At 39.6% G+C, this 20,982-nt stretch overlaps 1 protein-coding gene across 1 annotated transcript in view; it reads right to left on the bottom strand.

Moving 5' to 3' along the window:
• The window catches only part of LOC109938216 (protein CLEC16A-like), a gene marked incomplete at both ends in the record, with an annotated part of 44,745 nt that extends 28,163 nt beyond the window's left edge, over positions 1-16,582 (bottom strand). The window contains 3 exons of the mRNA XM_048621424.1: positions 6,531-6,572; positions 8,082-8,195; positions 16,529-16,582. Of these exons, the coding sequence (XP_048477381.1) occupies positions 6,531-6,572; positions 8,082-8,195; positions 16,529-16,582 (210 nt within the window). The remainder of the gene's footprint in view (positions 1-6,530; positions 6,573-8,081; positions 8,196-16,528) is intronic.
• Positions 16,583-20,982: the final 4,400 nt, after the last annotated feature.

Here is a 20,982-nt window from a genome sequence, read left to right as displayed (position 1 = left end):
TTGAAGGCAAGAGGACCATACTTTCTTTTAAAACATAAGCAGAATGAAGCCCAACAGCACCACAGTAGGACTTTTAAGTAGCTCACATCGGCTGCCTCCAATCATATTCCACACTGCCAGACCTGACGGCAGCCCATGCCAGACACCAGCTATTACGGAGAAATGGTTGCAGGGTAACAAGGAGACTCAATACTCAAGGATACTCAACGATCCAGAAAAATGGGTGTTCTTAATAAAAGACAACATTAGTACAGTAATGAGTACTGATATAGGTGTATTAGATCATGTGGAATCAGTTTGGGTGGAAATAAGGAACAAGGGAAATAAGTCACAGCTAGGATTCATCTATAGGCCCCAGAAGCATTACATCACTGTAGGATAACTATATAGATCAAGAAATAATAAAGATGTGAAAGAAGGGAATTTCAATCACCATGGGTGATTTTAAACTGCATATTGACTGGACAAGTCAGAAGAGCAAGGGTAACATAGAAGACAAAGCTGTAAAGTAAATAAGGGATAACAGTGTGGAGCTGGAGGGACACAGCAGGCCAGGCAGCATCAGATGAGCAGGAAAGCTGACGTTTCGGGTCGGGACCCTTCTTCAGGAAATCTTTTATGAAAGTAAATTGGTAAGAAACATGTAAAAATACAGAAAGAGCTTCTATGGGTATATAAAAATAAAGTAGCTAAATTGTGACACTTGGATGAAGCGAGTGAGGAATTGATAAGAACTAGGAAATTACAAATAATTTAAACCAATATTTTGTATCAATCTTCATGGGAGAGAACACTAAACATCCCAAAGGTATCAGTTAACCAAGGTGTGATGGGAGGAAAGGTCTTGTAACAATCGACTGCAAGTAGCTGACAACCTAATGGCACTGAAGGCAGTCAAGTTGCCAGGAGCTGACGGGCTGCACCCGTGGGTTTGAGAGATAGTGGAGGCATTGGTTGAAATATTCCAGAACTCACCGGATTCCAAACGAGTTCCAGCAGATTGGAAAACCACAGAGAGAAAGCAGAAAACTATGAGTCAGTTAGCCTCACATCAGTCATTGGGAAATAACAGAATCCATTACGGAGTAAGAAACAGGAGGACATTCAGTAAAACTTAATGCATTCGAACAGAGTCAACATGGTTTTGTAAAAAGGAAACCATGTTTGACAAATCTGCTAGAGATTTTTGAAGTTATAACAAGCAGAATTAAGCAAGGGGATTCAGTACTTATAGTGCACTTGGATTTTCAGAAGGCATCTGACAGAAGTGCCACATTGAAGGTTACTGCACAAGATAGGAGCTCACATTACTGGAGGTAAAGCATTGGCATGGATTGAAGATTAGTTAACACATAAGACAGGCAATCAGGACTAATTGGTCTTTTCAGGTTGGAAAGATGCAGCTAGTGAAGTGTACAAGGACCAGGCCTACGGCCTCAATTATTTCTCAACTACATTAACGTCTTGGAGGAGTGGACAGAGTGCAATGGTTTGAAATTCCCTACAATCAGGTAGGCTTGAGGGCCTGAGTAGCCTACACTCCTGTTCATATTTATTGTTCTTAGGCCTTCAGCAAAAGGAAACTGTTCACTTACCTCACTAAAAGCAAAAACTAGTGGTATTACTATAGTTAGTTAATTCCACTTGGCCTGATAAGTGATTATACTGGGTGAATGCATACTGTAAATGTTTCATTTGGCTTTTCCTCTAACCTTGCTTATTGAAGATTCTTGTTGGAATGTAAAAGTTAATTGGTACATGGTGAACAAAATAGATGTTACTTTGGTCAGTGACCATGGTTCAACTCATAGGAAATCAACAACCTCGTAAAGAAATAATGACTGGTAGTTATTATAATGGTCGTTACTTTGGTTAACCTCAAATTAATTCACCATATCAGTTGCAGTTGACCCCATTTAAATTCATGCTCATTAAACCAGTCACAATATCAATTGGCTACCATAATGCGTAGCTGAGGGGAACAACATAGAACTTCACTGAAGGACACCTACATGAGAAAGAAAAACTAATATACTCGATAGGGATAGGTGGCTTTGGGTGGGAGGAGGTTTATGTGAAGCACAACCAAAATAATTTTGAATTCAAGAAAACTGTGTTCATAAAATGACGAATAGGAAACAAATGTCAAGGAAGGCCTTTTTTTTTTTAAATTCACAAACTGTAAACTGACATATTGCGGCCACAAATGGTCTAGACTTAAACAGGAAGTTAAAAGACAATGATAAGCGAAGCAAGTCTTCGCAAGTGTGAATCAATGCTTAAAAACAAACATTACCAGTAAATTTGATGCTAATTATTAAAATTTGGAAACTCATTTTGCCCAGTTGACTGAATGGCTTGCTTCAATGACTTGAAAAGCCCCAAACATGAATATTTGAGGTGTTAAGTGACAGGACATGTTCATATCCATATAGGTTTCCAGCTGGCTGTGGCATCACAACTTCCAGAAGGCTGTCGAAAAAGTAACAAACTTCCTCACCTCTACAATTCCAAGATATGATTATGCACTCCATTGTTTCAGATAAAAAGCCAAACAAGTGTTGATTAAAGTTTGTGGAAGACTCCAACCTTAAAAGTGAAATGGCAAAATTGATAAACCGTCTCCCCACTCGATCCCCCAATTAATTAGTTGAAGTCAGAAGGAAATCAGTCTCTAAATCATTGGTGTTTTAAACCTAAAAGTACAGGTAAGTGGTTGGGGCAATTGGTGAGAAAACAGCCTTTTTCCCCCTCTTCTGACAGGCATCGACCTAGAATAGTCAGAAGCCTGTCATTTTTAATAAAAACTCATTAACAAGAACTCTTATGTATGGCACTACTGTTAGAATACTAGTGCCCCAACAATGCATAGATCAGACAGGAGACCGGGCAGAGTTTGTCCATTTCCTTATTTTGTGCGTGGAATGAAGATAAAGCAAAATCATCAACTTCTTCTCAGATTACATAGTTATTTGTTTAAGTGAAAATCTACAATAAATGGAGTCACTATTTTCGAATCCAATTCATGCTCCTACTAGACTTCACCTTCCAAAAATATTTGCCAAGCTTACTAAGTAACTTGAGGCCAGAACTCAAAGAAAGGAAGATTTAAAGAATCAGAAATGTTTGCTGTTCAAAGAAGCAAAAGTGCCTTGACAGGAATTACTTTAGCATACAAGTCATGGATTACAAATCAATTAAATGCAACAAACCGAAACACCATTTCAACATCAGCACACAATCAATCAATCTGCCATTATCTGTTTAAAATATTAAAAATTAAAAATTGTAAATAAATATGTTTTAGTAGAGAAAAGCTTCAAATTTATCACAAGGCTTTATTATTTGAAATGTTTGAGGTTAGCTTTCAAAAATTCTCTATTTAAGGAAATTTAAGCACTTTTCACAATTCCTTTCTTTCTGACAATTATTGATCGGTCACAAGGGACAAAAAAAGCATCAATAGAGATAGGCTAGGAAATAAAATTCACAAAGGCAACAAAATTTAGCTACAGTAAAAGCACAAACTTCAAAAAGCACTGTGCTTTTTCACAATCCCACCAACAACACAAGATTGAATGTTATGCCACACATCACAGAATGGGGTCTTCAGAATAAATGGAAAGTAACATGCATGCTTCTAGTTGTATGTCTGTAACCTTGCATGAGAAAAGGAGAAAGCATGCATCGCCACCAAGACAATACTTTGGTAAGGAATTCCACTTTCTTTACCACTATTAAAAAGTAATGGGAGAAAAGCATTAGAACTATGGAAATCTTCCACAAATGATAATTGATGCTCGGTTAAATGTTAATTTTAGTCAACAAAAGTCTTTCAGTCTCCAATGTGAAGGCAGTAGCAGTAGTTATAATAAAAACAACAATAAAACACACGTGGGTATGTGGTGTTATGTTGGGATCAGTTAGCCCAGATGGCTGGATGTCTAGTTTGGGATGAAGAGTAATGTTAGCAGTACCAGCCCAATTACCTTACTGGCTGAGGGTACAACAAAGGAGCTGCTTCTCAACCTCATTTCTCACTTGAGGTGCAGTGATCCTCTGGTTAAACTCAACATCAGTCTCTCTCTCTCTGAGAAAGCAGCTCTTGGACTATAACAACTTTACCTTTACTTCACATGATGTTAGGTCACGGAATCAGCTGTGATACTATCCAACTGCAAGGCATGAAATCCTAGTATGACGGAAACTCTGTAGCTAGACACTTCTAAAATCAACTAAGGATGAAATCAATGGTCTACTGCTCTTCAAATAAAAAAATCCTAAACAAATTACTATGTTGTTGTCTCCTAAATCCATGTCCATCCTTCTCTCAACTCCATTTTTGAATATCTGATCAGGTTTCTGCCCCTAAAACATTGAAATACTTGAAATCAAAGTCAGAAATGAAATCCTCTCTGACTGTGACTAATGACACCTTCTCCTTTCTCATGCCCCACAGTCACTCTATCGTTACCTTACTTGAGCTTTACATTCCCTTTCATAAACCAGCAACGTCTCACTAGTTCAGGGCATCAATAACGAACCCAGGGTTTTCCTCATCAATAGTTCACTTCCAGCAGGAACTGTTTGATAACAAATCAGGAAGAATCTGCTTAGTCAGTTGCCATGCCCCTATCATTATCTCACCAGAGATCAGCGAATTCAGCACAAACCAAGGTCTGATTCTGGCTCAATTACTCACTGGATGACCTGATGTGGAGATCTTCCAATTTTTATTTAGTTCTATTCATTCCTGGGAATGTGAACATCACTGGCAAGGCCAACATTCATCCCCAATTGCCCTTGTTGATAGTGAGCTGCCTTCTTAAACCATTTGCTATAAGTGGGCCCACATGGCATTGGGAAAGGAGTTCGAGGATTTCAATCCAGCAACACTGAAGGAACTGTGCTACCTTTCCAAATAAGGACAGCGAGTAGCTTGGAAAGGAACTTACGAATAGTGGCGTTTCCATGTATCGGTCAACAGGGTCACTCTAAATGATCGTGACCATTGTTTTGGAGGGTGATGTCTAAGGAACCCTGAATTTCTTCAGTCATCTTGTAGATGGCACACACACACACACAGCTGCTACTGAGCATCAGTGGTGGAGGGAGTGGATGTTTGTGAACGTGGTGCCAACCAAGCAGGCTCTTTGTTCTAGATTGTGTCAAGCTTCTTGAGTATTGTTGGAGATTTTTTTTCTTTACTCATTCATGGGATGATGGTGTCACTGATTGCCCATCCTTAATTGCCTAGAGGGCAGTTGAGAGTCAACCACGTTGCTGTGGGTCTAGAGTCACGCGCAGGCCAGACCAGGTAAGGATGGCAGTTTCCTTCCTTAAAGCGCAAGTAAACCAGATGGGTTTTTCCCAACAATCGACAATGGATTCACGGTCATCATTTAGATTCTTAATTCCAGATATTTTATTGAATTCAAATTCCACCCAGAGTCCCTCGAACTTTATCTAGGTCTCTGGATTAACAGTCCAGCGACAATACCACTAGGCCGTTGCTTTCCTGTGGGTTGCACTCATCCAGGCAAGCAGGGAATATTCCATCACACTCCTGACTTGTGCCTTGCAGATAGTGGTCAGGCACTGAGGAGTCAGGAAGCGAGTTACTTGCCGTAGGATTCCTTGCCTCTGACCTGTTCTTTTAGCCACTGTATTTAAATGGCTAGTTCAGTTCACTTTCTGAACTCGGGTAGGCCCCAGGATGTTGATAGTGGGGGATTCAGTGATGGGAATGCTCTTGAATATCAAGGGGCAATGGCTAGATTCTCTCGTTAGAGATGATTATTGCTATTTGTCAATCCGAACCAGATAAAAACTGAAAGAACTGTGGATGCCGTAAATCAGGAACAAAAACAGAAGTTGCTGAAAAACCCTCGGCAGGTCTGACAGCATCTGTGAAGAAAAAAAAAAAAAATCAAAGTTAACATTTCGGGTCCGGTGACCCTTTCTCAGAACACTGGTGCTGCTAAACCTGCTGAGCTTTTCCATCAACTTCTGTTCTTGTTCCACATATTGTCCAGGTCTTGCTGCATTTGGTCATGGACTGCTTTAGCATCTGGAGGACTGACATTGTACAGTCAGCGATCATCCCACTTCTGACTTTAGTGTAGAAGGAAGGTCATTGATGAAGCAGCTAAAATGACAGGATTTTGGATACCACCCAGAGAAACTCCTGCAGAGAAGTCTGCTAAAACATCTGAATTACATTTACATGATTTCATTAAAAATGGTTTACTTTCTTCTGACAATATTTTCACAATCTAGACTTTTCTTTTAATGCAAAGACAGATAGGCACCATTCAATTTCTTCAATTGCACCTTTTCAACTCTTTTGATGATATATATGCATTGCACTACTAACCCAGTATGCAAAATATTGAGCATTCATTACTGTTTTTAAAAAAGTAATATGTTCACAAAGGTAACATTTCAAGTCAAAAGTCACTTGCTGCTTCATTAACCTAAAACACGAATATACAAAATCTAACCACAGGGTGAAAAAAAAAAATACAAACCTTTGGTATTGATGGAGAGCTAGTCATTGGAGTCGGGAAAAGCTACAACAGGCCAGAAGCAGCAAAGAAGCAGAAGGAGAATATTAAAAGATTAGAGATGATACAAGAATTATACACATTACTTGCAAATGGACAATTTTTCAGGCCACTAAAACTGAACGAGTATGCGACAGGATAGTTGGTAAGTAGATGTTTCTCACCCTAATCCACAGACAGTGTCACAATAAGACAAGGTTCAGGTTCTTGTTGCCACTGTCAAAACTAATCATTAATCTAAAATCTCAGAAATTAGCTGGAAAATGAAAACAGCCAGAATGAATTTCATTAAAACTTTTGAAATGTTTTACATTTTCAAAGTTTTTCTTTGCTGTTACAATGCCTCCTTTGCAAATAATAGTTTTCCATCAATTACATCACTTCTAAAAACTGGGTTAAAAGAATATATTAATGTGCTATATTTGGACTCTTAGGAACTCAATTTTTAAACTTAGTTATGTTCAAGAGCCAAATTTTGCTAAAAATACTTTTTTTGAACCATGCAGTTGCTGCGAAACCTGGGAAAGATAAATCTGTTTTCTAAAGTTCAGTGATTAAAATGCACGAAAGAACAGTGCATTTGACTGGCAATTTAGTGGCAAATAACACTACGGCAGGGCAAATCACAATTCACAAGGCTGCATCAATTACATTTCCTCCATTTTATGCAAATTAACAGGTAAAACATATTCCAGAACCTACCTACAAAGAATGTGTCAGAACATCAATACTATCAAACACTAGCTCCATTTCAATGAGAGACAGCTTAACCCCATGCTCCAGGGCAGCAGACAAGATTTGTCTTGTACTGCAGGTTAATATTCATGAAGATAATTGGAATATTGTTGCACATGCTGTATTCTTACTTACTGCTAAAGGTAATTATATAATAATCATTTAAAAAAAAACTACTTCCTGAGAACAGCTTGTTGGGCACATTTAAATTAATCAAATAGATGGAATTTGGTAAGATAATTGATAGCTCAATTGCCATGCCTTTCACAACTTCAATATAAGAATATGTGGGTTCCTTTGTGGGACTAAAAGAAAAATCACACATCAAAGGACGTCTTCATTAGGCACTACAGGAATTTTTGACAATATTTTGGAATGCGTGTTGGGAATAGTTCAAACGCCAAGACCTTTGATCTAGTTCTCAGAATTTCTTCCTTTTACTTTTAAGTGTTGCTTCATGTTCCTGACATTGCATTCCTGTTAAATGCTTTCCTTTGTGGAATTATCTTTGGTTGTCAATGACATTGTTTGTCAGCCTTTTAAACATTAGTTACCAAACACAACTGATATGTAACTAAATTTAAGGATTATCATACGAAAGTTCAAAACAAAAAAGTCAACCAAGCCAAGCAATTCAGAAAAAAATAATGTTTTTTGCAATGTCTAAGGTTTTACAAAGAATACCCAAATTCTAAGTTCGACCATCAATGGGAGTTAGATAGTAATCCAGCTACCCGACAAGTGATATCCATTGCAACTGAATTGAATAGACATACTTACTGAATGCTTCAAAGAATCCTGCTCCGAATTAATACTGAACACTGAAAGGTCCCCATTCAAGATCACATCAGCTAAAGCATTTACCAATGGCCTGTAGTGTATAATTAAAAACACCTAAGAGGAAAAAGAAGTTTAAAATTAACTGTGTTTCAGTTTTTAAAAATTGTGTAACTGGCAGTTGTGACAAAATGATTAAGATTATATTTTTATTTTTTAATTATAATTATATTTATAATTATATATTATAAGGGTTAAGAAATCTTCATTTCACGAATGCTGATGCTTTGGGGGCTGCCACTTAGCCCTTTTGAAAAATCCAAATGTTTTACATCACTATAGAGTAACAATTTCAAGAATAAAAGTTTCCTTGACATACATTGCACGGTATATAAACAATGTATACACAAGCCTTGTTTCTAAAAGTACACAATAAATCAAAAGCTGATATATTTGGTATATCTGGAAGGTAAGGCTGTGCACAATAGGATTTTTAATTTCAGTAATAACACTAAGTAACTCACTCTTTCATGGGACGAGTTTGTCACTGGCATGGCCAGTATTTGCCCCTAAATGCAATAGCTTCCCAGGCCATTTCATAGGGCAGTTAAGAGCCAACCACATTGACAGGTGATTATAATCCCATGGCAACCAGCCCAGGTAAAGATGGCAAATTTCCTTCTTTAAAAAAGGACATCAGTGAACATGGGGGGCTTTTACCATGATTAGTGACAATTTCATGATTACCACAGCTGGGATGAGCTTCCAATTCTAGACTTATCTGTGAATGAAATATAAATTCCACCAGCTGCAATGGTGGGTTTAAAACACAAGGTCCTAAAGAATTACTTTTGGCCTCTAAGACCAGCGCAAGTTTTAAGTTGGAGTAAGGCAGATTTTGACTATAGTAGGCAGGAATTTTCAAAAAGTTGCTTGAGGAAGGCAGTTCACAGGTAAAGGGCCAGTTGGAAAGTGGGAGGCCTTTAGAAGTGAGAATTCCTAGACAGTATGTTTCTGTTAGTGCAAAAGTTCTGCATGGTAGAGTGGTTAGCAAGGTATCACATGGAATCCAGGGGAGCTAGCCAATTGGATATATAATTGGCTTGAAAGCAGGAGACAGAGGGTTGTTTTTTTAGTTTGGAGGCCGTGACCAGTAGCGTACTGCAAGGATCAGTACTGGATCCACTGCTTTTTGTCATTTATATAAATGATTTGGATTTGGATATAGGACGTATGGTTAGTAAGTTTGCAGGTGACACCAAAATAAGTGGTGCAGTGGACGGTGAAGAAGATTATCAGAGTACAACGGGACCTTGATCAGTTGGGCCAATGGACATAGGAGTGGTAGACAGAGTTTAATTTAGATAAACGCGAGGTGTTGCCTTTGGATATGGCACACCAGGGCAGGCCTTATACAGTTAATGGTAGGACCCTGATGAGTGCTGCCAATGGGTATTGGTGCATAGTTCCTTGAAAATGGAGTTGCAGGTAGACAGGGTGATAAGAAAGGTGTTTGGTACGCCTGCCTTCATTGGTCAGAGCATCGAGTGTCGGAGTTGGGGCGTCATGTTGCAGCTATTCACGAAATGAGGAACTTGTAGAATACTGCACACAATTCTGGTCACCCTGCTATAGAAAAGATGTTGCTAAACTTGAAAGGATTCAGAAAAGATTTACAATGATGTTGCCGGACTGGAAGTTTGAGCTATATAGAGGGGCTGAATAGGCTGGGGTTTTTTATCATCTTAAGTCTTGGAGGCTGAGGGGTGACATTATAGAGATCTATTAAATCGTGAGGGGGATGGATAGGGTAAATAGCCAAGGTCTTTTTCCCAGGATAGGGGAATCCAAAACTGGAGGGCACTGGTTTAAGATCGAAAAAATGTTCAAAAGATTTAAAACTTTTTCACGCAAAAGGTGATGCGTGTATCAAACGAGCTGCCAGAAGTGGTGGTGGAGGTGGGTACTGTTACAACATTTAAAAGGCATCTGGATGGGTATTGAATAGGAAGGGTTTAGAGGGACATAGTTCCATTTACCAGCATTTGGCCTACGTCAGATTGGGATGTCTGGTTGGTGCAGATGAGCTGGACCGAAGCTCTGCTTCTGTGCTGTATGACTATTACACTGCCACTTCACCACAGTCTCCCCATTTATGGTTATTTACCAAGCCAAAGGATATTGCTTCTGTTGTAAGAGAATTACTGGCTTATAATTACTTTTTTTAAATGAGCATAGGGATTATCAAGGGCCACAAAAATGCAATTCTATTCTCACTCATTGACCAGTATCTGATCATATTTATTGCCATGTTAATCAAATACTTGATCAGATGCAAATAGGTACATCATGGATATGGGTTAACATAAATGAAATATTATTATTTTGTATTTTTTAAACTTATGTTTCAAATTATGCTATCCTACCTCGTATAGTTAATACGTGATTCCAAACTCAACAATGTGTTTGGATCCTACCTACGCTCTAAAAAAAAACCTAGTAAACCACTCATTTCATGGGCAGTAAAGGACTGGAGGCAAATGTTGCCTTTTTGCATGATTCCATCGTCCCATGCAGGTATTTAAAAACAATTACTTTTATACTTGGAGACAATTTAGGACAACAGACCAGGATTAAAATTCATGCAGCGTATAGTTGCTAATATTTAGCGTATATAACCTTTCCTGTTAATTAATGGCATTTTATTTGTCAAAAAGATAAAATGCTTTTGGTACAGAAAAACACATCACAAGGCACTTCACTTTACAGCAGCCTAATTAGAGAAAAATATATGCAGAGTCAAAGCAGATATTAGCAGAAGTGACCAAAAGCTTGATTTAGTGAGGACTTGGGGCCAGATCTGCCTAGCGTCCTTGCATATATTGAGCCCAATGGGCAGCCTCAGAATTGTAAACAACATTTTCTATTAATATCCATTCCACCACTGGCACAGCCACTGGTGGACAAGCAATAATTTATTATTGGGTTGTCATTAATCAAACGAACATGCATTTGCAAGATCTTCTCCATCATTAGTAGCATTCATTAAAGAAAAGCTACACTCAATTCCCTTGCCCGACCTCTGATTGCAGGTTAAAATTCCACTGTGGCTAAGCCACTAAGCTCATATTGAGATGGCAAACTAGATAACTGCACCAGAGGACCGCGACTAAGAAGTGGAGGCTAAAAATAGGAACTGAGACATTATACTATACATAGGTTTCTGGACATACTGCTTTTTGACAGAATTGCTTATATTTCCAGTAATATAAAACCTCATTTTAATACTTCCGTTTTAAAATACTGAACTTAACACAAAAAAAATTACGCCAGTTTCAGCAAAGAGCTTCCTCAATTGCTTAGTATGTCTGTGCCATCTGTTAGGTGCAATTCATCCAGGAGGTGCTCCAGATTCAATCCCTATCCCATGCTGAAGTGACTTGTATTTTTGGCAAACTAAGGGGACTACATGAATTCGAACACTTGGCAAAACAAAAGAGTGGGAATTGCAAGCAGTAAAATGAACATTTATGTCCCAGACAAAGGTGAGATGGGAATTCAACCAGGACCCTGTTTCTTGAGTAATGCAGAAAAATAAAGACATTGTGTCATAACCCAGTCCTGTACAAACAAATGACTCATTTCTGTTCACTATCTAGTTCTCTCTCAGGAAATTGTTTCTCAGCTAACTTACAGTACCTGCTAAGTAATACTCCAGTGCTCTCAGGTACTGAATGATTCTTAATTTGGATGAGGACCTTTAGCAGTTTCAGATGTTCTGGACTTATCCCTATATAATTTTCAAATGACTAATTTGCTCACCCAAGATTAAAGAAACTGTCAGTCATCCATCCAAACTCTGCTGCTGGCATTTTCATATAAAACCACTTTACTCACCATCCCCGTGATGCTTGGCCGACATGAAAAACTCCCAATTTGAAAATAAAACAAAGATGAGAATTTTAAAATTGAGCTCAAATCCCTCATGGCTTGGCCTTTCTCTCCCTCAATCCTCTCCAATCCCACAAAACCAAAACATTTGTGCTGCTCTCATTCTGAGCACTCAAGAATTTCCAAGTGCAATTAGTTGCCACTTTGAGTTTCCGAATCCCTAAGCTGTGAAAGTCCTTAGCAAACCTCTGCATCCTCTACCTCTCAGAATCCCTACAGTACAGGAAGAGGCCATTCAGCCCATCTAGTCTTCACTGACACTCCAAACAGTATTCCACCCAGACCCAGCCCATCCTCTTAACCCCACATAGGGTTTCTAAACTATGCGTAACTTACCTAACCAGCACATCCCTGGGCAGTATGGGCAATTTAGCATGGCAAATTCCCCTAACCTGCACATCTTTCAACTGTGGGCAGAAACCAGAACACCAGGAGGAAACCCACACAGACATGGGAGAATGTCTGTCTGTGTGAAGTTTGCACAGTCATTCAAAGCTGGAACCAAACCGAGGTCCCTGGTGCTGTAAGGCAGCAGTGCTAACCACTCTATGTTCTCTTTTGAGTCATTCATTAAAACATACCACTTCAACCAAACTTTACTAGGTTATCTCCCCTGAAAAATAGTGATTCAGTGTCACATTTTGTTTTATTTCGAGGCCCAAACAGCGTGAGAATGAGATCTGACCCCACGGTGACCTGACATCGATGAGGTCCGACCAGACTGATTGCAAGACCCCCTGGATCGCTCAAGGCCACGACTGGTGCCCAGGACCCCATCAGGAGCACTCACTTACCTTGCAGACACTGGACCCACAAGCCCAGAGAGATTGAAGGCCTTCCGGCCTCTCACATGCCCCACCTTGTGGAAACCTGGAAACAAGACCTAACCCTGCGGTGACCTGACATCAAAGAGGCCCAACCAGACCGATTGAAAGACCCTCTGGAATGCTCAAGATCTCATTGATGCACTGATTTACCTTCTGGAGCAGCAGATGTCCCCTCACCAATGCCCAAGATTGACCAGACCATCCACAAGAAGCTCTGGAGTGTTCAAAGCTGCAACTGGTGCACAGACCCCATCAGGATCATTCACTTACCTCTAGGAGTAGCTGACTTAACTCACTGACACCCAGGATTGACCAGGAGCAGCCACCTACCCAGGAAGTGTGGGAAACGCAGTGGATTTCAGGTGAGACCGAAACTCTAAGGTTGCAAGCACCCCCTTCCCCATATTCCTGCCAAGTTAGACTCACCTGGACCTAGAAAATTTAACAGCGAAATGCTGGCTCTCCTATTTGCTATGCAAGTTCACATCCACTATCCTGACAGCGGTCTACATCCTACCCCATGCAGAAGTGAACGATGCAGTTGATGAAGCATACAACACCAGAAAAGACAGAATACCCCAAAGCCTTTTTCATTGTAGCCTGTGACTTCAACCAAGCCAACCTCGAGAATGTGCTACCAAAATACCATCAACATGTCTCCTGTACCACCAGAGGTCTGAACATCCTTGACCATCACTGTAGACCCATAAAAGATGCCTACTGCTCCAATCCCCTTCTGCATTTTGGAAAATCAGATCTCCTCCTCCCAGCTTACAAGCAAAAATTGAAATGCGAGAACCCAGTACTAAAAGTAGTGGAGGTCTGAGGCAATGGAAAGGCTTCTACAGGACTGCTTAGAGTCAGTGGACTGGTCCATATTCAAGAACTCAGCTGCCAACCTAAATGGAGTATGGCACTACCATTACAGACTTCATTACTAACTGTCTAGATAACTGCGTGCCAAAAGAAGTTAATCCAAATGTTCCCCAACTAGAAACCATGGATGAACCAGGAGTTCCACTCCCTAATGAAGTCCAGGCAACCCTGACCTATACAGGAAATCGAGGCACAACTTTCTCAAGGTCAGAGTGCTAAGAAGCAATACCAAACTGAGCTTGAGATCCAGACTAACCACATGAACACCCATCTTTTGTGGCTAGGCTCATGTTATATAGTGGGTCACAAAGTGAAATTGAACAGAATCGTGAGCAATACTACATCCTTACTCAATAAGCTCAATGAATTCCATGATCACTTTGAACAGAAGGTCAGTGGGACAATGTCACCTGTCCCATCAGCCTCAGATGCACCTGTACCTTTGGCAACCACAAATATTAAATTGACCTTCTTAACGGGTGAACCCATGGAAAGCGACTGGCCTGGATTGAGCCCCCCACCACGCACTTGGATCCTGTGTGGACCAGCTGGCAGGAGTATTCACAGACATGTTTAAACCTCTCCTTACTACAATCTGGAGTCCACACCTCCATCAAGACCACCATCATCCCAGTGCACCTTAATGACTACTGCCCATTGGCTCTGACCTCCATAATTATGAAAAGCTTCAAGAGATGAGTCATGGTTCACATCAATTCCAGCCAACCAAACTGCCTTAATCCCTTGCAATTTGCCTACCAGCGCAACAGATCCATCACAAATGCTATCTCCCTGGCCCTACACTCATCCCTGGAACATCTGGATAACAAGGATACCTACGTCAGGCTCCGACTTATTGACTGCTGCTCCACCTTCAACACCACAATTCCAAACAAACCATCTCCAGACTCTGGGACTTAGGTCTCCACTCCCCTCTCTGTAACTGGCTTCTCAACTTCCTGACCAACAGACTGCAGTCAGCGAGGATAGGTGACAACACCCTCCTCCATGATAATCCCCACAAGGCTGCGTACTCAGCTGCCTACTACGCTCCTTATACACTCAACTGTGGGGGAAAATTCCACACCAACTCCATTTACAAGTTTACTGACGACACCACCATTGTCTGTCAGATCTCAAACAACGACAAGATGGAGTACAGCAAGAAGAGTGCTTATTGGCATGGTGTAAAGACAACAAGCTATAACATTGTGTCCTGCACTCTTCTGTTACCATGATGCACTTATATATACACAATCCGCCTGTAAAGCACGTAAGACAATACTTTTCACTGTACCTCAGTACTCGTGACAGTAATAAATCAAATCAAACATAATGCTTTTCATTCAAGGTATCATATAAATTTCAAGATCTAATAACTGTTTTTAAAGTCATAAAAACGCCCCGCGTGAAATTTCCCTATTAAAGACGGGATGAAATGTACTCTTGACATCAGCTCTTTGGCTGTTCCATCTGATGCATTGAGGGGTCATCATAACCAAAGCTGGCTGAATGGATGTGGGCACTGGGCACATGCATTTCAGGTCATATTCCACCCGATGCTCTGATGGCTGTAAATTGTCCCATGGTCCTATTGAGAATGTAGCTTTCTCCAAAGGCTATAGATAAACAGGATATCTGCATAGTGACTAATTACACTGACATGTAAAGCAAACCCATTAGTCATGATCATACTTACATCTTTCAGCTTGATAGCTGAAATTCACAACAAGCTGCAAAATGGAATTGAGGGTGCGAATTTGCCAAATAGCAAGATCCTGATTTCGGGTGACCAGCATGCAAAAACACTTAAGTGAACTTCAGATATTTCTCAAAAACTAGAGAATAAATGAAGCCAGAACAGTGACTGGGTTAAGAGAGTGCAGAAAGCAATGGTTTACTGTGGTTACAGACACTTAAATGTTAGGGATTTGGTAGTGGTGCAGGACATGGGGGAGGGAGAAGAGCACACGTGAAAGAAAGTGAGCACATTCCAGAGCAAGACAGCGCATGCAAGAATGTAGCTTTAAAAAAAGGGAGGCAAAAGATATTTTTTTTATTCATTCACAGGATGAGGGCGTACCTGACTAGGCTAGCATTTACTCCCCATTTGAGAGGGCAGTTAAGAGTCAATCACATTACTTTGGATCTGGAGTCCAGATCAGGTAAAGATGGCAGTTTCCTTCAATTAAGGACATAAAACCAGATGGGTTTTTCTGACAAATCAACAATGTTGGACTCAATCCAGATTTTTATTTAATTCAAATTCCACCATTTGCCATGGCAGGATTTGAACCTGGGACCCCAGAACATTAGCTGTGTCCAGTGGATTAACAGTCCAGCGATAATACCACTAGGTCATCACCACCCATGCAAATAATAACTATTAAAAAGTTGGGTTTCATTAGGATTTACTTTTCTCAAATCACTTCACATTTAAATATGGCACTGATTAAGCTCAAATAAGGACACACCTACATGTTGTTCTCAATTCTCAAACATATGACCAATATTAGGTGCAACATCTATCTTGCATAGCAAAGAGGCAAGGGAAATGACAATTATTAAACATAGCATCACATCAGCTAAGTTTCCTTCCATCATCAAACAAGCTAATTTTGAAAAATTTCAAATCAACAGACCATATACATTTCCTTTATATTTCAAACTCTAATTATTGCGGCTTATACAGATAACTTTATATTCAATGCAATCACGAGGCCTCACTGCGACTGATTTCAGCAGGTTCAAAATCAACTCTTTAAATGACAAATTATTAGGCTACGTTTTGCATACCTGTGAAAGGAGATATAACGATGCCTGACGACTGATTTTTGGATGATCGTCACACTGAGGAACAAACAACATTGCAAGTTAACAACATTGTTTTACAGATCATCAATTTTAAATCATCTAAAAAAAACATTTATCACAAAGAATATAAATACTACAGCCTAAAAATATCATTTTCATTTTAACATCAGATGTGTCCTTGATTTGAAAACCCCAAACATACATTAATTCTACCGTTCCTACAGAAAGGGCCTTGCAGACAGACATACACACTTGCCTGTTCCTCTTATTAGCTGATGTAGAGAACCTCATTATTTTTCTCTTTTTTTTGGTGGTAACGCGAGTTGACGTCAACGCGAGTTGAAGTCAGAACTGTTACATATTTTAAAAGAAGAAAACAAATGCAGATGTTTGATGTTGGGGTAATTGGCCTGAAGGACAATGCAACTTGATCACCACTCTAAAAGAACACTGTAGATAATTCTATATCAAGTGTTGCTATGCTCAGGGCTGGCAGCTGGTTTGAAGCTTGAGTTGGCCAATCGAGGAAGGGCTAGTACTAATCATCCAACCAAAGAAAATACTGATTAAAAGGAAGAAAACAGAAAAACACTTCTGACTGGTTTTGCCAAGTCCAGTGTGATTTTGGAAACTTTGGGACTGGCTGCTGTGTTTTACTCTCTCTAGTTTTACATGCAATTAGATAATTGTTGAACGCTCTGAGAAAAGAATTTCACCCTGTAAGAAATAAGGAAATATCTTCAGAAGTCTACTGAAACTGTTCACATTCACCAGTTACATGCCTGTCAACAAATCATTATCCAAGGATTGCATGAAGGCCTGACATCCATCATTTGAAACTGTTTAACTGAACTTACAAATTACAATTCTTTTATTTTCTTTATTTTTTAAGGAAAATTTATCCCTAAACTGTGTCTGTCTGTCCATGACAGTGGGGGCTACAATAAAAAAAAAGTTTAAATCATAAATATTAGATTACCTTGTTGTTTAGCTTTGGCCTGCCATAATTGTTGTAGCAGCCCATGGCTAACTTGACAAGACAGTCACTTGGGCTTTTTTAGCTAACACAAGGCGGCCGAAAGGGTTTGACAGTTACGTACAGATGTTCACAGCTAGACTTGTAGTCTCCATATAGATATACTGGATAAGATAAGATTCTCCATATCAAGAAACATTAGGAAAGTTAATCTGTAAAGCAGGCAGTTCTAAACATTAGCATTCTAATAAGGGGCATGATTGTAAGGCCTAGTTCAGCCACAGTCTCAAGCTTGTTACTGAGAAAAAAGTAGAAGGAAAAGTCTGATCCTACAGTATTTTGAACTGTTTAGGTAATAGTAGAATTATAAAGGCAAATGATAAATTAGTGTGAAAAAGTTACTTGCATTCCTTCAGCAAATATTTCTAGGCAATTAAGAGGGCCAATGCATTATTAGGGAAGATAAAGTAATAAATGGTGTAAACACGGCCAAATAAAAACCACTGGCCAGGTTGTAAAAAGAGAGGTCATGACAGAGAGATAAACAATTGAAACTGAAGTGCAGATATAGACAATTCAAACAAATTCTTACATCCAAAATAGATTACAAAATACAGAACGATGAGATAACAAGGTGTAGAGCTGGATGAACACAGCAGGCCAAGCAGCATCAGAGGAACAGGAAGGCTGATGTTTTGGGCCTAGACCCTTCTTCAGAAAAAATGATGATGATGAAAAAAATGATACAGAATGATGATGTTGCTGTCCCCTGATTGTGGAATCTGAATAAGTTTCATTTAACGGCTTGGTTGAGTTGTAAAATGATAGAATTTCACCCTCGTCAGTGAAGTTCAAGCGGATGCTTTTTATTAAGCAAAGATAATTAGTAATGGAAAATGTTTAGAGTGGAAATAGTAAACCTTTATTCTAAAATGAAACTTCAGTTTAGAATCCACTTACAGCATGTAAATAGCAGGAGTCGTAAACTGCAGTTGCAAGTAAGAGGGAATGTTGTTTGATCTCTCAGACTGAGGTGAAAGAGGGATTGCTCTCAATTTGTCAGCTGTGTCACAGTGACTTTATATTAGAGACAAGTTTAAAAACTTTATAACTACTGGTAGAAATTAATATCTTTCCTGATCTGCCATACTATAGGACAGAATTTGGAAGAGTTCTTAGTGAAAAGCAACTCTTTAGGTTATTGGTAAATAATGCAGTGCAGCTGGCAAATGTCAAGGAATGACTAAAACTGTCAGAAGCATTGTAAAATCCCAAAGATAGATGACGCGGGTATCTAGTAAACATCATGAGATTATGGGAGGACCAGGAGCTATCCATAGTTGTCCATCATTGATCACGTGTTCACTGGATTGGACGCATAGATTAGAGGGAAGTGGCTAACAATGACATCAATGTTGCATAGAATCATTGTCACGCGAAGGGTATAAAAATGTTGTATTTTGCTGGGGAATTCCGCGTCATCGATCTCCGATCTGAGCTGAATATTAAGAGGGCAACTGCATCTTGCATGAACGCCAGATTTGGGGTGGTCTCTGGCCTTTCCTAAATATGTAGTATTAAAGCTCTGAATAAAAGGTCACGTGCTAAGGAACACAAGACACAAGACTCCTCTGATATTTCTCCCTACAACAATAATACAGTTAATTTTTTATTTTCGTTATAAACTTGCCATCCGAAGTCTGTTGCTCATAAAATCTGGTTAGGAACAATTGGGGATCATCAAATATTTTAATTTCACTGCGTTGCAAATCCAGCGATAATGAGGCTGATTTAGTCTGGCTTGCTATCTTGGTGTCGTAACACTGACTAAAGCAAACCTTTTGATGAACAGCAGTAGAAAATGTACAGCAATATTTCAATGGTACGACAATGCAATACAGAAATATTCCACTTTCACTTCAAGAGCAACATGAGTTTTCAACTGAAAATGTTGATTTCAAGTAGACAACTTATTTTTTAATTCGAGATGAAAATTTTAATACCCTGCTTACCCTTAAAAATTGAGAAAACTCAAAAACCGCAAGCTATATTGCAACTGCAAAGCAAACTGAAGATGATAGGATTTCAGAGATAGTAGGAACTGCAGATGCTAGAGAATCTGAGATAACAAAGTGTAGAGCTAGATGAATAGCAGGCCAAGCAGCATTACAGGAGCAGGAAGGCCTAGACTCTTCTTCAGAAACGTCAGCCTTCCAGCTCCTCTGATGCTGCTTGGCCTGCTGTGTTCATCCAGCTCTACACCTTGTTATTATGATAGGATTTCAGGTCAGTTCCTCAGTTTAAGAATGGAAACTGAAGTAGATTACTGTATGCATCAAGTCTGCAATTTATGCAGTAATCCTTTGGATGAAAGATTTGGAGATAAGAATATTGCAAGGTATTTGCATATTCAGAGCTGTAAAAAAAAGTGCTCAGCAAAATTTAAATGAATAAATAAAAGCAAAACTATGTTCCAAGAATTTTAAACAAACAAGAACTATAGTAGACACACAGAAGTCAGAAGAACATTTTAACAAACAACTGTCCAGAAAGCTCAAAATGCAACTAGCCAGCTGCATCTTACAGCTAAACAGTCCAAGTGGGCATGAATTGTTTTTGAGTGATAACTTCCTAGAGTTGTTGACTTTAGCCTTTGATCAAAGAATCTGCAGTATTATTAAAACGGATGAATCATAACTTGGTGCAAAACATTCAAGTAAAATCTTACACCATTTTTTCCTCCTCAGGGGATGAGAACTGACAGCAAGGCAAGAATTTGTTACTTATTCACAATTGCCCTTGACAAGAAAATCATTTTCTGAATCACTGCAGTTCATTTGGTGCAAGTACTTTTACAGTGCTCTTACAAGACAGTTCAAGGATCTTGATCCAGTGAGAATGAGGTAACAGCATTATAGCTCCAGGTCAGGATGGTATGACTTGGAGAAGCTGCAGATGGTACTGATCCCACGTATCCGCTTGTCTGTCCTTCGAGGTAGTACAAGCCGTGGAACTGAATGTTTTATTAAAAGGAGGCTTGGCAAATTGCTGCAGTGCATAAATAGCGTATGTAGGATACACATTCCAGTCATTATGTGGTGGTGGTGGTGGAAGGAGTAAATGTTAAGGTGGTGGACAGGCTGCTTTGCCCTAGACAGTGCTAAGTTTTTTAATAATTGTTGTAGCCACAGTCACCCAGAATGATTACTCAGACAGCAAGAACCGCAGATGCTGGAGTCAGAGATAACACAGTGTGGAGCTGGAGGAACACAGCAGGTCAGGCAGCATCAGGCGAGCAGGAAAGTTGACATTTTGGGTCAGGACCGTTCTTCAGAAATGGGGAGGGGGAAGGGAGCTGGGAAATTAAAAAAAAAAAAAAGGGAGGAGAGGCGGATTTCCGGAGGAAGGAAGACAATTTCCTCAGGGTGGGCATTCTTGGAACAGGCTTTGCAGTGGGGTT

The sequence above is a fragment of the Rhincodon typus genome, unplaced genomic scaffold (assembly GCF_021869965.1).
Source record: "Rhincodon typus isolate 14 unplaced genomic scaffold, sRhiTyp1.1 hic_rhity00000642, whole genome shotgun sequence".
NCBI lineage: Eukaryota > Metazoa > Chordata > Chondrichthyes > Orectolobiformes > Rhincodontidae > Rhincodon > Rhincodon typus.
This window is presented reverse-complemented; position numbering and strand designations above follow the sequence as displayed.